Below are 13,623 nucleotides of genomic sequence, written 5' to 3' on the forward strand. Positions count from 1 at the left end.
TTCAATTCGTAGAAACACCGAATGGACCGCGCTTAACAGAAAGGAACCAAGCCACATCCGCTATTGCCAAATTTAATAAGGCAATTACATTTTTTAAAAAAGAACAATAGTGCGGATTCCTTGGAAAATGGTAAGAAATGTGTTTCGTACTGTGCGGAAAATTCACTGAAATTTTTACGAAGATCCGCACAATCGTTTTCATGAGAACAATTATATCGTCCTATTCAAATTGGGAACAGATGATGTGGCTTGGTTACTTTCTGCTGGACGCGGTCCAAATCGGTTCCTGAGCTGGGAACTGATGCTTGTAAAAAGAATCGAAAAGAAAAAAGGCAGTTAAAAAATAGCGCCAATTTTTGGCAATGAAACTTCAATGAACAAAAAAAGATGAATTTCAAATGATTAACATCAACTGTGCAACACGGCGTGCTTTGCGATACATTGATTCATCAGCCATTTAAAAATATATAAAAGGATCAATAAACAGGGTGTTTGTAACGAACACTAATGATAGATTCTTTACCATAACTTCAAACGGCAAAATATCTATAATAATGAATCGTTCACGCCGCGCCACCGCGAAACACCTCCTCTTCGAATTTACAATCTTGAATTTTGGCCGTGTTACCGCTATTAGACATTCCAGACACTTGGACATTTGGACTAAGTTAAGCAGAAGGGAACCAACCCACATTTTGGAAAAAATTGAGTTATGAGTGGTTTTGAACTCAACCACTGCTCTACTATCTATCGCCAAAAATTCAAAGTTTTTGTTGGAGCAAATTTTGCAGAAATTGAACTCGAAGTCTATCTTTTACATTAGTTCTTATGCAGGAGCCAAACTTTAAACCTCTTTTTCTCGGTTCGATCCCGATGTGGCTTGGTTCCTTTCTGTTTAACTCCGTACATTTATTACTTACGGACTTTTTTTACTTTGGACATTTTTGCACTCTGGAGATTTTGACTAATCACCCCATCTTCTATCCTTATTCGCACTTGGCTTGCTACATTCGTATAGGAGTGACGTAACGTGAGAACCTGGCATGGTGTTTCAGATACATCTTCCTGGCGATTTACACGGCGGAAATGATAATCAAGACGATCGCCAAGGGCTTCATCCTGAACAAGTACACGTACCTGCGAAACCCTTGGAACTGGCTCGACTTCGTTGTCATCACTTCCGGCTACGCGACCATCGGCATGGAGGTCGGAAATCTCGCCGGGCTCAGAACTTTCCGCGTGCTCAGGGCGCTCAAAACGGTCTCCATCATGCCAGGTAATTCCTAGCACACTACAGCACGCTCACATTTACGCATCGAAAGACCTTCTCATTTTTGTTATTAGTTATACTCTCAAAACTTTTCGCAACAGGAATCGGGTTTTGGCTCAAATTTTGATCGAAAATTATGTGCACATCTTGTCTGCTATTTGCCAAAGATTATACAGGAAAGCATATGTAGTCCAACATTCGGTAAGCTGGCCACAAGGCATTTGATTGCAAAATGCCCGTACTCAATCAATGAATTTTTGAATGTCAATGAATGAATTTAAGACGATTTGTATGTAAATATGTTTATACCTATCAGTACCTTTATTTAGAAAATGACGTTTTTGTGAAGCCAAATGTGCAAAAAGCAAGAGAATAAATAAATAAAAAAAAATAAAATAAATATTTCATGGCATCTGAAGATGAAAAACCCATAGTGCTTTTGGTTAAATCAAATACCAAGATTCAGGGTTGCCACCGAGTCTAGAAATGAAATTCCCTGTCATTTCTCTGTTTTCCCTGACAAACTTTGGTGAAATTCCTTGACAATTGAAGTTATGCTGGAGGGTTAAAGAGACACACTGAAATAAAAAGTTCGGTAAATCCGAACTAGTTAGGATCATATGGAACCAGGTTTTGTTCGGTACACACAACCGAATTATTCGGTCTGTTCAGCCGAATTGTTCGGTTTGTGCGACCGAACCATAATAAATTCTTACAGTTCGGTTCAGTGGACCGAACAGTTCGGCTGAGCAGACCGAATAATTCGGTCGTGTGTACCGAACAAAATCGTGGTTCCATATGATCCTAACTAGTTTGGATTTACCGAACTTTTTTTTTCAGTGCATAATTAGAAACAGTTTATATGCAATTCTATTTTTCGAATGTTGAGCGCATTCTAGAAAACGAATAAAGGGAACTGGACAATTATTCCTTATGATTTTTCCTGACTTTCGAAAATTCCCTAAGATTTCCCCGTTTTCTCGGTATTTCCTGACTGTGGCAACTCCGGATATTTTGACAGCGCTGGCAACACCTTTCGAAGGCGCGATATCTGTCTTTTCGAGGCTGTTGTCTCCTTAGCAGTGCTCTCGTAGACACAATCAGGGAAATTACTTTCCCGTGTTTGCGAGGAATATAATTGAAATGAACAGGACGGCGGCAGTGGGGTTCATAACCTATAAACAAGCTCGCGACGAGACGGGGCGAGGGTTGGGGGGGGGGGGGGGGGTGGCGCGACGGCAGTGAAACACGTGAGACGCGCCAGAGCGGAGAACAAAAGTGGATTGAGAATTATTCGCTGCACATTCTCTTAAACCACCATGATGCGAGGCCAACAGCAAGCTCGGGCGCATTTGCCAACGTAAAGCTTCATATTTTTTCTAGCGGGATCGCCGGTGGAGTTGGTCCAGCGTCAGGGTTGCAGGCGTGAAATGGAAAATATGAAAGATTGGCAATTTCCGTGAAATATTTCATGGAATTTCAGGGACTGTGAGAGGTTTCGTATTTTTCAGGGATTATAGTATGCAACCCGCACTCAATTACACATATAAACGCCAGACACAATTTTTTCATTTTGCGAAACATGAGAAGGAACTGGTATTTTTCAATATTTTTCATAAATTTCTGATATTTCAGCAGATACTTCACGTGAAAATTCAAAATTTTATTTTTCATGAACAATTGCAACCCTGTAGCGGTAATCATACTCCCTCTGGTAGATTAAAAATGAGGAGCTTGGAGGACAAGGCGCTTAATTGCAGTTTTTGAAAAAATTAAGATATTAATGATTTTAAGTACAACTAGATCGCATTTAGCAAAAAGGAACCAGCGCGATTTCCGTGTTGTAATAATATTGCTTCCTCATAATCATCTAAAAAATCTCCTAGATGAGCAAATTGTTTTGACTTCCCACCAAAACATACTTAATTTTGAAGGAAAATAATTTTGCAAATTTCGATACTGTATACGTATATTAAGTATTTTTCTAGGAAAAGGGGAAGTTGCACGATTTTGAAAACACTATAATCAAACTGGTCCCTTTTTGCTAAAGACCCAACTAGTCTCAATGCATATTCTGTGAAAAGTCGCTTCCACATTATAATTTTTCAGCATCAACAAGTCAGTTGGAATTTTCTTTCCTTCATGAGGATCCATGCAATTCCGAAACTTCAAGCACGTATTATTTCTCGAAATAGCAAAAACTGCACTTATACGCCTTGTCCTCTAAAACCTTCAGTATTGGATGTATGCAGCTGCTTTATCATATAGACTTCTAGCCTACTGTCGAAAGCCACTTTTTCCCCAATCTTTTAATTATAGAGGCACGCACTTAAATCCAAAGGAATTTTATCGTTTGTGACATGAGGCCTGCCATGCATGTCCTCTTATGGATTTCAAAGTTCACGACGGAATGGATACAGTTCCTGTTGATTTAAATACGTCCAGATGATCTAAGATTTTTTGTGATCACTAAGTCGCTATGCACCGGAACTGTTCACGTGGAGTAACTAGTGCTTCATCGACTGATGAAAGCAACGTAGAAGAAACCACGGGTGTCACTACCGCGGTGGATGACGACAAAAACCCGAATTTTCAAAGGGCGTAATCTAGGTTACTATTGAACGTAGAAAGTTGCAGTTTGGACAGATCTTATTATATGAAGCTAATCTACAAGAGTCACGTATCAAAACACGGTTTCGTGACCTGCGCAACCGACCCATTTTGCAACAGCCCTATTTTGCTCTTCAGTAGGAAAATACACATTCCCAACATCTTGCCTTAAAATTGCGGTAATTTGACGATATTTTCGCAGCCTGCGGCGATATCTGCTTCGCCGAGGAGGACGCAGGTTGAAAAAATCGGGAAAAAATGCCTGGCGCTAGCCTCGTCCATTTCTCTCGGTATAACGGGAGCTGGGAGTAAGTGAGTTTACGGGTCGGGAGGCAGACGACGTTGGCCGGGCTCGGACGCAGCGAGTCGTGGCCGCGTCCAAGGAAACGTTGACCGTGATTTTATGAGCCGGAGCGGCCGGAGCGGGCGTCGCGTCGGCCGGACGTTTCCGGTCGGCGGCTCCCTGATACCGCTCCTGAGTTATGCTATTTCCGCCGGCCGCATCCCTCCAAGCGCCAGCTTCTCCATCGATTCCTTCCCTAGGAAATTGAAACTCAGGATCCCGATAATTCTTGTCTCGGCTTAAATCCTCATTTCCCTCACCAAAGAACCTAACTCTATTTCCATGCTAGCAGATTTTCCCTCGCAAAGTGCTATTAAATTAACCACGAGCAGATTAGGAAATTGTACACGCATTTACACGGAGAAAAAAACTTCGTGCGTGGGACCCGAAGTTTAGGTCATAAGGATCTCTGAAGTTTTCAGATTGAGCATCTGAACACTTAAGGTCTGGCTGCCGATGTTCAGGTCTGTAATCTGAAACTTCAGTTCCTACATCTGAAGTACTTCAGATGTGAGAACCGAAGTTTTTCGGCTGGGAGAACCGAAGTCTTTCAGATGTAAGAACTGAAGTTTCAGATGTGTGATCCGAACCTCGACAGCTAGACCTTAGGTGTTGAGATGCTCAATCTGAAAACTTCAGAGATCCATATGACCTAAACTTCGGGTCCCACGCACGAGGTTTTTTTCTCCGTGTATGCTAAAAGAAACTACGTGCAAGCGAAAAGATGGGGTGCGCTCGTGGAAGCTGGATAAGAAACAATGTAAAAGTGGATAAAGTTCCTTTTGAGAAAATTGAAAAGCGGGATTTTACAAATCAAAAGGGACTGAGCGCTAACTCGTGAGCCGTGGACATATCACAAGAGCCTTGTGGGCAGGGCTCATGAATTAAAGCGCCCCGACGACGAGCTCGTCGCCGTTTTGCGTCTCGATCGTTGCCGCTGACGTCACTGGCACATTAAAATCCCCATTCATTCTTATGGCCCGACCACTAACGAGCACACCCCATCTTTCCACTTGCACACAGTTCCATTTAGTATAAATACGCCTATTTCTAATTAGATCCCGATAATTCTTGTCTCAGCTAAAATCTTCATTTCCCTAACGAAAGAACGTGACTATATTTCTATGTTGCCAGATTCTTCCTCGCAAATTACATATAGACCGAACCGTTGAACGAAGAGGAACCAAGCCACATCAGCTATTGCCAAATTTAACTGACCCATTCAATTTTTAACATGAATATTATTGTGCGGATCACTGGTAAAAAAAACCTCTTGGTTCAAGAGTGCAGTTTCTTGTCGCCGGATTTAAGAGTCTGGACTCTTGTTTCAATGCAAAATCCGCTTAAATCAATGCAAAATCCGCTTGAAACAAGAGTTCAAGACTCTTAAATCCGGCGACAAGAAACTGCACTCTTAAGTCAATGCAATGCGGCATTGGTCCAGAAGGTTTTTTGTTACCAGTGATTACTATGAAAATCCGAAGAAAGTTGGTTCGTGCTATGCAAAAATTCACCGAAAGTTGCGCAAAATCCGCACAACCGTTTTCATGTAAAAAATTAAATTGCCGAGTTAAATTTTGCAATAGCTGATGTGTCTTGGTTTCATTCTGTTTGACGCGGTCCGTAGTCACCATGAGAACATCGACATTTGGAATTGAAAATTTCATCGATTTTTTTTTTCACGGATTTTCCATTTTTTTTTTCACGAAAAGTAAACCACAAAATAACCCTGGCCTTCGGTTGACAATTTGAAGAGGAAAAGCCAGCTACTTTTCATGAAGTTTAATAAAAAACGAATGTCGAATAGCAACGTCGGATTTGGAGGAATGCATTATCCCAGTTTCTTCATTGTTTTCTACGCTAAATTCACCGTGAGTTGTACCAAATTCAACACACAATTTGGGCTGGTTTGTGTTTCATTTCCTATGTTGACCAAAAGTAACACAATGGGTTGGTGTACGGGGATTTCAAGGAGAAAACGTGTTTTAAGGGAAAAACCTTGAATGCGGCCTCATACGGGCTGTTAGAAAGAGCCACGGATATTGGACTCAGGATCCAAATAATTTTTGTCGCGGTCCAACCCTTAGATGCCGAAGCGATTAAACAGACAAGGCTTGCAAAAAACATGTGCTCCGCGGGTTGTACCGGGAAGGCGTGTACAAGTTTAGGTCATGTATCTACAAATAATACATCGTAGACAAAGCATCAAACATTCAATTGAAAGAAAAGGAAAGAAAATCGAACGTCCACACAGCCGAAGATAGGAGAGACGTAGTTAATGAACTGTTCTACCGAAGCTAGATGACCTTACATTGAAAGCATGGAGCGGAGAAAAGAGAGTTCACGTTCACGCCGCCGCACGCCAGAGCGCCTTCAATTGTGCAGACGCAACACGGACATCCATCGAGCTCGAATAGTTGTATCTTCGCGCCGTCATCAACGCGTATGCTTTGCAATCGCTTTTTTTGGGCGCGCCCGCTAGCGGGTTCGCACTTTGCCGACGTTGTTGGCCCCCCGCTGTGCAATGTACCTTGTGACTCGCCACCTTTATTCATTCGACCTGGCGCCATTTTCTTAAGTTCATTTATGTCACCTTCACCTGATTCATTGTGAATTTTTTGGTCACTCTGAAATTTGAAGATCCTGATCTTCCAACAATTCACAATTGCACAATTGTTTGTTAAAAATTGCATACAATTTTTAAACGTTAAACTTGGAGACTTTTGAAATTTACACATGAATGACTTGAAGACGTCACAATGTCTCTGCCTCATTTCTTCTTGGTCTGATTTAATGTGTGATCAAGATGACCGTCATAGACTTTATTTTGTCTTTTGAATACGTCTAATTTTTTCTTTGCAAGTAAATACAACTGTTTAATTTCGGTCATTTCATATCCTCCGTGAGTCAGTGCCATGTTATTCTTGTGGAATTCTGTATACCTACTTTATACTATTTCTGATATTGAAACTTATTTAAAAATGTTGCACAAAGGTAATAATGAAAAACCCCTCATTGCGCTAGAATCCATCGAAATAAAGCGTGCAATGCTGAAGAACACACCGTTACGAAACACACGATCAGATTTGCGAAAAGTATATCTAGTTTGACGGATCTTTGTGTAGATCTCGTAAATTAACAGCTTCACTGTATTGCACCACATGTTGTTCAGCTAGAGTAGGTCTGATGGTCTTCTGGTCACTGCTCATATACTTTGTTTTCATTTTCATAATTCTTATCACTAAACCTTAGTCTTGAATGTTGCGTTCTTTTCTACTTCAATTTTCTCTAGTTCAATTTTCATAGAATGTGTATTGATTTGTTTTGCTTTCGTTTATGGTTTATTATATGTACAGTGCGATATTTCTTTATCTTGTGAAAGTTTTTCTGTGTTTTGTGTTCATAATTTTATTCTTGCTGAAGATGACATTGTTGTGCCAAAAGGCATTCAAGGGAAAGAAAATAAACATTTAGATCCCTATTCAAAATGCGTGTTTCGGTAAACTGTTGATTATTTTATTACTATATAAATTCAAATGATAAAAATGTAGCAAAAATAAACAATTTTTCAAAACCCGGCACGCTGGCTTGATAATGAAGTTCCACTGCTGCCATCTTTGTTCGCGCCGACCGACCCCCCTCGCACCCCTGAAAACCCTTCAGGAAGTCTTGCAGAATTAAAACGAGGTGGGCCTCGCATTTCATTTCCTGACGCGTTAAGTAAAACGAAGAGACGGAGAGTTAGGGACCTCCTCGAGTCTAGAAGCAATGCGGCGAAGTATTTGATAGACTTCGAGCTTTTGAGAAAAAGCGAATTAAAGTTCCTCTGCCTCGCATAAGAACACAGAAAAATGAAACGCGAGCTCCTTCTTAAAATCGAGGTGACAGAAACATCGGCACAAATGAATCTCCAAGACTTACTGAACGTCACTGCTGAAAGTATTCTGAATCCTGCCAATCTATCTCCGAATCCACAAAGTTTGAAGGTACGATTGGTCCGTGAGTGGGTTTATGACGGAACGTTTGGACATAGCAGATACGAACCAAAATTCCAAAAAAAAACCTGTTACACATTAATTTTGTTTTTAACGTCACTTGTCCCTCTAAAAGCAGTGACTAAAATACCTGAAGAAATTCTATGGGTGAAACCCCGCCCCCAAATCACCCTCTAGAGCAGGCCTACAAGAATCGTGTTCGAGAAAGAAGCAGAGGAGTTAATTTTAGCCCACGAAAAATCAATTAAGGAGGAAATTGAAAGGTTGACTTCACACGAGAATGGTGGCTACGAGGTGGAATTTCAGCTTTACCACTCGATGCTAGACGGCAAGATCGTTGACACACTAACGGAGACAAATAGCTCACAAAAGTGTGTTATCTGCGGAGCCACGCCGAGCGTGATGAACAATGCTAACGTTCTTGAGAGACCAACACAAGAAGAAAGGTATAAATATGGTATATCGCCTCTTCACGGTTGGATTCGATTCCAAGAATGTATTTGCCATACATCGTATAGACTCCCAATAAAATGTTGGCGTGCCCAATGCAAGGAAAACCAAGCCATTCTTGCTGAAAGGCAAAATTAAGTCAGACGGTCATTAAAGGTCGCCTCCGACTCACCATCGACACTCAAAAACCTGGATCCGGCACGACAAACGACGGTAACTGTGCAAGAAGATTTTTTGCCAATTCTGAAGTAACAGCCGAGGTGACAGGTATCGATAAACAGCTCATAGATAACTTTCACGATATTCGAAGAATCTTGAGCTCCACTGATGAAGTTAGAAAGAATACAAAAACTTTCGGAAATCTCCCGAGAGAACCCTTTAAGTTATATCAAGAACTTAACTGGAATTATAAGTCGGTGTCGACGTTAAAGTCGACAGCTCATTTTGGCCAAAACTGTCCGTTAAGCGATATTGTTCGTTAGCGTTTAAAATACAAATTTGGACCCTACGATAAGAACGTTACGGGTAAAGTCCGAACTGAATGATCGCGGTAAATGATGGCTGGTGAAAACTTTCAATGAATAAAGTACTAAGTCACAAGAGACTTATTTCAGGCATATTCCTCTCTGGAGGATCCACTTATAGATAATAATATAAAAAAGGCTCAGAGAGGGCGAATACCCTTTTCGTCTAGCGCATTTTCCCTCGCTTTTCCAAGAACGGTAATGGGTTCGAAATAATTCCACAGCATGCGGTGAACAAACAAGCTCGAAAACGCACTATTTTCGTCGACGACGAAACATTCCTCTCGTGGGGAAAGGAGTGGCGGGCGTGTTTCGCGATATATCGATATTTCACCATTTGAATATATGGCTCAGAATCGATTCTTAAGGTGACCATGCTTATCGATCCTTTTCCATTGGTTCAAATGGTAGATCAATCGATAGATCGCGAAGCACGCCACGCCACTGCCTCAGAGGAGAGTGGCTCGGAGGCTGGTCAACTATATGAAACGCGCCAACTTCGCTGAAACTTTTGGCGGGAGTCTCTCGTCGGGCGAGGGTTTAACTTTCGGAGAGCTGAGGTTTTTTGGGCAAGTACCGAGAACTGCCCCTCTCTCGTTAATTCCTCGAAATTTTCGTGCCCGCGTTTAGACTTCCTCAAGTTTGAGATTAATGTTCATTGGCGGGATTTGGGGCCGGAAACTTCGTTACGGTTACCTCACACACATCGTCCGCCACGCAAATATGCGAGTACTGGACCTCGAAATTCGGGATCCTGTGCATAATTTTCGGAGACCCAAGTATTCCAAAGTTTAAAAAAATCTCCAATGTTTGGCCCTACTCTCTAGTTGCTACATACTTCGGTAGCTAGAATAAGTAGTTTGCAAAAGAAAAGAGACGGCAATTATTGCATGGCTGCAATTCTTTTGTATATAACAGGCCCATTCTGGAATCTTTCAACATTGCATTTGTTTATGTAGTCAAAAATTGAATTTTAATTTTTTTCACTTTTTAAGGGCACATACAAAATTTGGAATGTGCGCCCCTCCGGCGAGGGGCGCACACTAACTCGAAATTTTCAAATGGTGATATTAGTGATGCGGCCACGTCCTGTGAAAGGTTGGTGACAAGGAGTGGAGGAGGAGATCAACGGTGCCAATTACTGGATGATGTCCACTGGAAAAAAAAAACCAATTGGATCTAGAGTCCAGACTCTTGAAAACATGGTCAAGAAAAAGTACTCTTGATTCAATCAGAATCTAGCTTAAATCAAGAACCAAGCCTCATAATTTGAGCGGATTTCGTTTTGATTCAAGCAAAAATCCGATTGAATCAAGAGGATTTTTTCTTGTCAGTGTTTTCAAGAGTCTGGACTCTGGATACAATGTGTTTTTCCTCCAGTGTTGGGCAGGATAAAGGGCTATGGCGACTGGGCGTCGCAGAGCGCGAGGCAGCGCTGCAACTTTATGAATGTATATAGTTATATTAAAAAAATAAATTGAAAATATGTGAAAAATCATAGACTAACTGGCTGAAATTCCCTGAACGGTTGGCGGTTTACGGAAGGATTTGACCCCCTCGGTTGAAGGAAGGTGTTGGCCGGGAGCGGAGAGGGAAGTCGGCGGGAGTTTGTCCCTGGGATAAAATTTACCTATTATCCACTAACTCAGCACCCGAGAGTCTACAGCGGGCCCTAAGTGGGCCAAATTTACGAGCGGCCGAGTGGTACCGCAGATTTACGGCGGCCGCCTCTCACCAACCAACGCCGAGAGCTTATTTGCACGGCTAACGAATAGCCGCCCGACGGAAGATTTACATTGTCGCAAGAAGTCATTGTCAAATTCCACTCCGAAAACCCGACTTTATCGCGTCGCTCGGGTACGAGTTGCTCCACCGTTTGACATTCCAGGAGTCTGCACAGAGAGGAACGCCATTGCCAAGGTTGGACGCTTTCAACATCTGTGCGACGATTATTGAAATTGATGGATACAACTATAGAAAAAGAAGACCCAAGGGAAAAGAAGGGATACTAATTGTCGTTTTTTATGGAAGCACTGGGCAAAAACACATTGGATCTATAGTCCAGACTCTTAAGAACATCGACGAGAAAAAGTACTCTTGATTTAATCAGAATCTAGCTTAATTCAAGAACCAAGCCTCTTAATTTCAGGGGACTTCGTTTTGATTCAAGCAAAAATCCGATTGAATCAAGAGTATTTTTTCTTGTCAATGTTTTCAAGAGTCTGGACTCTAGATCCAATGTGTTTTTTTCTCCGGTGAGTCTGTCAAGGATCTTCTTGAAACTTCCTTGCTCACCACGATAACCATACCAACGGTGAAACTAGCGGACCACGTATCTCGTTTGCCGCGTTTGCGGTACTGAATATCTCCGATCCCACTCCATATTTTTTAAAGAGAGCAAATCGAGATCATTCCTTGAAATTTTTTCAGGGTTTTCCTCGCACGGGGAGGAAGAATCAAGGGAAGTTGACAAGAATTATTGACGTTGAATATTTTTTCATTTTAAAAAAAAAAAGTGTGGCCGGAAGTCTATTAAGTCGCAAACCTGAAGACGTGTTCTGCGGGCAGATTATCGAAGTTTCTCAGTTTAGCAGAAAATCATCGCCTCTTCACGTTGTACCAGGAGATTCATAACGAAGGACTGAATCTCCTGAATGAATATAGAAATATGAGAAGGGAAATGCCATCTTGGGATTCAGCGAGTGATCATCATTGGATCGATGAAGAAAAGATCATTCGCCTTGCCCAGCCAGAAAGTCAGGAGTTTTCAATCAAAGACAATGGCCCCCAAATCCGGAAAACAGAGTTAACATCTTACGCCACCTCATATCTGGACTTAGATTACTACTCGTTGTGGAAAATGGGGCAGTCTCTTCATCCCATGTGTCAACACTTGCAACTGTGAACTGGCAAAGGCTGAATGAATGGACCAGTATAGTGTGAAAGTTTGAATCCATTACTTTTTCTTCTTAAAACGGCCACCAAAAAGAACTGTTCCCCTAATTTTTTTTTCGTGTGTATGATATTTGTATACATAAAGACATATTATATTGATTCAATTTTCGTTAAAAAAAGTATCAGCTGAAAATAAGTTTTTCTATTGGTAGAAAAAAACTAATAGCAAAGAAGACAAAATAGATATGATGTGATCCTACTGGTAAAGGTGGGTGGTTGCAATGGTCGAAGAAGGATAATAGATTAACTAACGGAAACCCACGAGAGACCCTTTTGTTACTCCATCATTTTCTCCCTTAGTGTATAGGAACCAACCATTTCAACTTATGGATCGCTCTATACTACTCCCTGTGTCTTTCTTGTCCATCCTTTCGTCTATATTCATTTCAATAATCAGCCCTATGGCATATAATTATGCCTGGTGCGATTTTTCACTAGTCAGTCGGGTCAGCAGGCCGATTATTGAAACTGATAGACAAAGCTATAGACAAAGAAAACAAAAGGGATATGGAGGGAACCTATTGGTGAAAGCTGGTGGTTGCAATGGACAAAGGCAGTAGGTAATAGACTAACTAACGGCAGCCCACGAGAAACGCGACATCATGTTCTCCCTTAGTCTATAAGAACCACACATTTCAACCAATAGGATCGCTCCATACCCCCTATGTCTTCTTAATCAATAGCTCTGTCTATAGATTTCAATGATCAGCCCGCTGAGCAGTCGTGTGGCCCGCGCTCACCGCTTTCTTTTTTTTCCCCTTAAAATTCCTCAAAACAAGCGACAACAAATTTCTCTTCATTTTTCCTGTTACACGGTTATGAACCGGACACAGATATTACAGCTAATCTCCCAGAATCAGAACCTCATGTTTTGCTTGAATCCATTAAAAGATTAATCGGAATCCGCAGCACAATCCCAGAGGAAATAAGGAATGCTCAGCTCAAAGACAAGGTCAGATATGATAGAAATCGCCTTCCATTAGTTTTCAAACCAGGTGATAAGGTAATGGTTACCACGGCTCGATCGAAGGAACTGGTGGCGGGTGAGAAAGTTGGGATGGGATGATGGGATCAGTAATTAATACATCGTCATCGCCTGGTTCTTTAAATAATTAATATCAATATTAAACCTAAGTTTAAACTTGAATTTCTCACATGACAAGTTTTTCGGAATTTTGAAATGATAAGCAAGTGTATCAGAACGAAAAAGGGCTTGCGGTTTGAAAGTCAGGTCGCCGAAACCGATGCAACTGCCGAGTGCCGGGGCCGCTATTAGATTCCAATTACTTGCGCAACAACGGTTTGCCCGTGAAACCGCGGTAGTTAAGCAGAGACCCACGATTAAAATGAGGTGGACTTCCGAAACTGCGGGGAAGCCGGAGTGACCGCGAAAACTCATCAAACGCGAGTAGCTAGGAAAATCAGGGAGAGATCACTTCATGAAATCTCAGTATCAAAGAGCAAAATACATAAGAC

General features: G+C 41.6%; 1 protein-coding gene across 2 annotated transcripts in view; it reads left to right on the forward strand.

Annotated features, from left to right (window-relative positions):
* NaCP60E (Na channel protein 60E) overlaps nucleotides 1-13,623 on the forward strand; it is a 362,748-nt gene that overhangs the window by 171,242 nt on the left and 177,883 nt on the right. For both annotated transcript variants that reach the window (XM_019053311.2, XM_072305268.1), the window contains exon 3: nucleotides 1,056-1,276. In XM_019053311.2, coding sequence (XP_018908856.2) covers nucleotides 1,056-1,276 — 221 coding nt within the window. The remainder of the gene's footprint in view (nucleotides 1-1,055; nucleotides 1,277-13,623) is intronic.

This window comes from Bemisia tabaci, chromosome 10, assembly GCF_918797505.1.
Source record: "Bemisia tabaci chromosome 10, PGI_BMITA_v3".
Classification (NCBI taxonomy): domain Eukaryota; kingdom Metazoa; phylum Arthropoda; class Insecta; order Hemiptera; family Aleyrodidae; genus Bemisia; species Bemisia tabaci.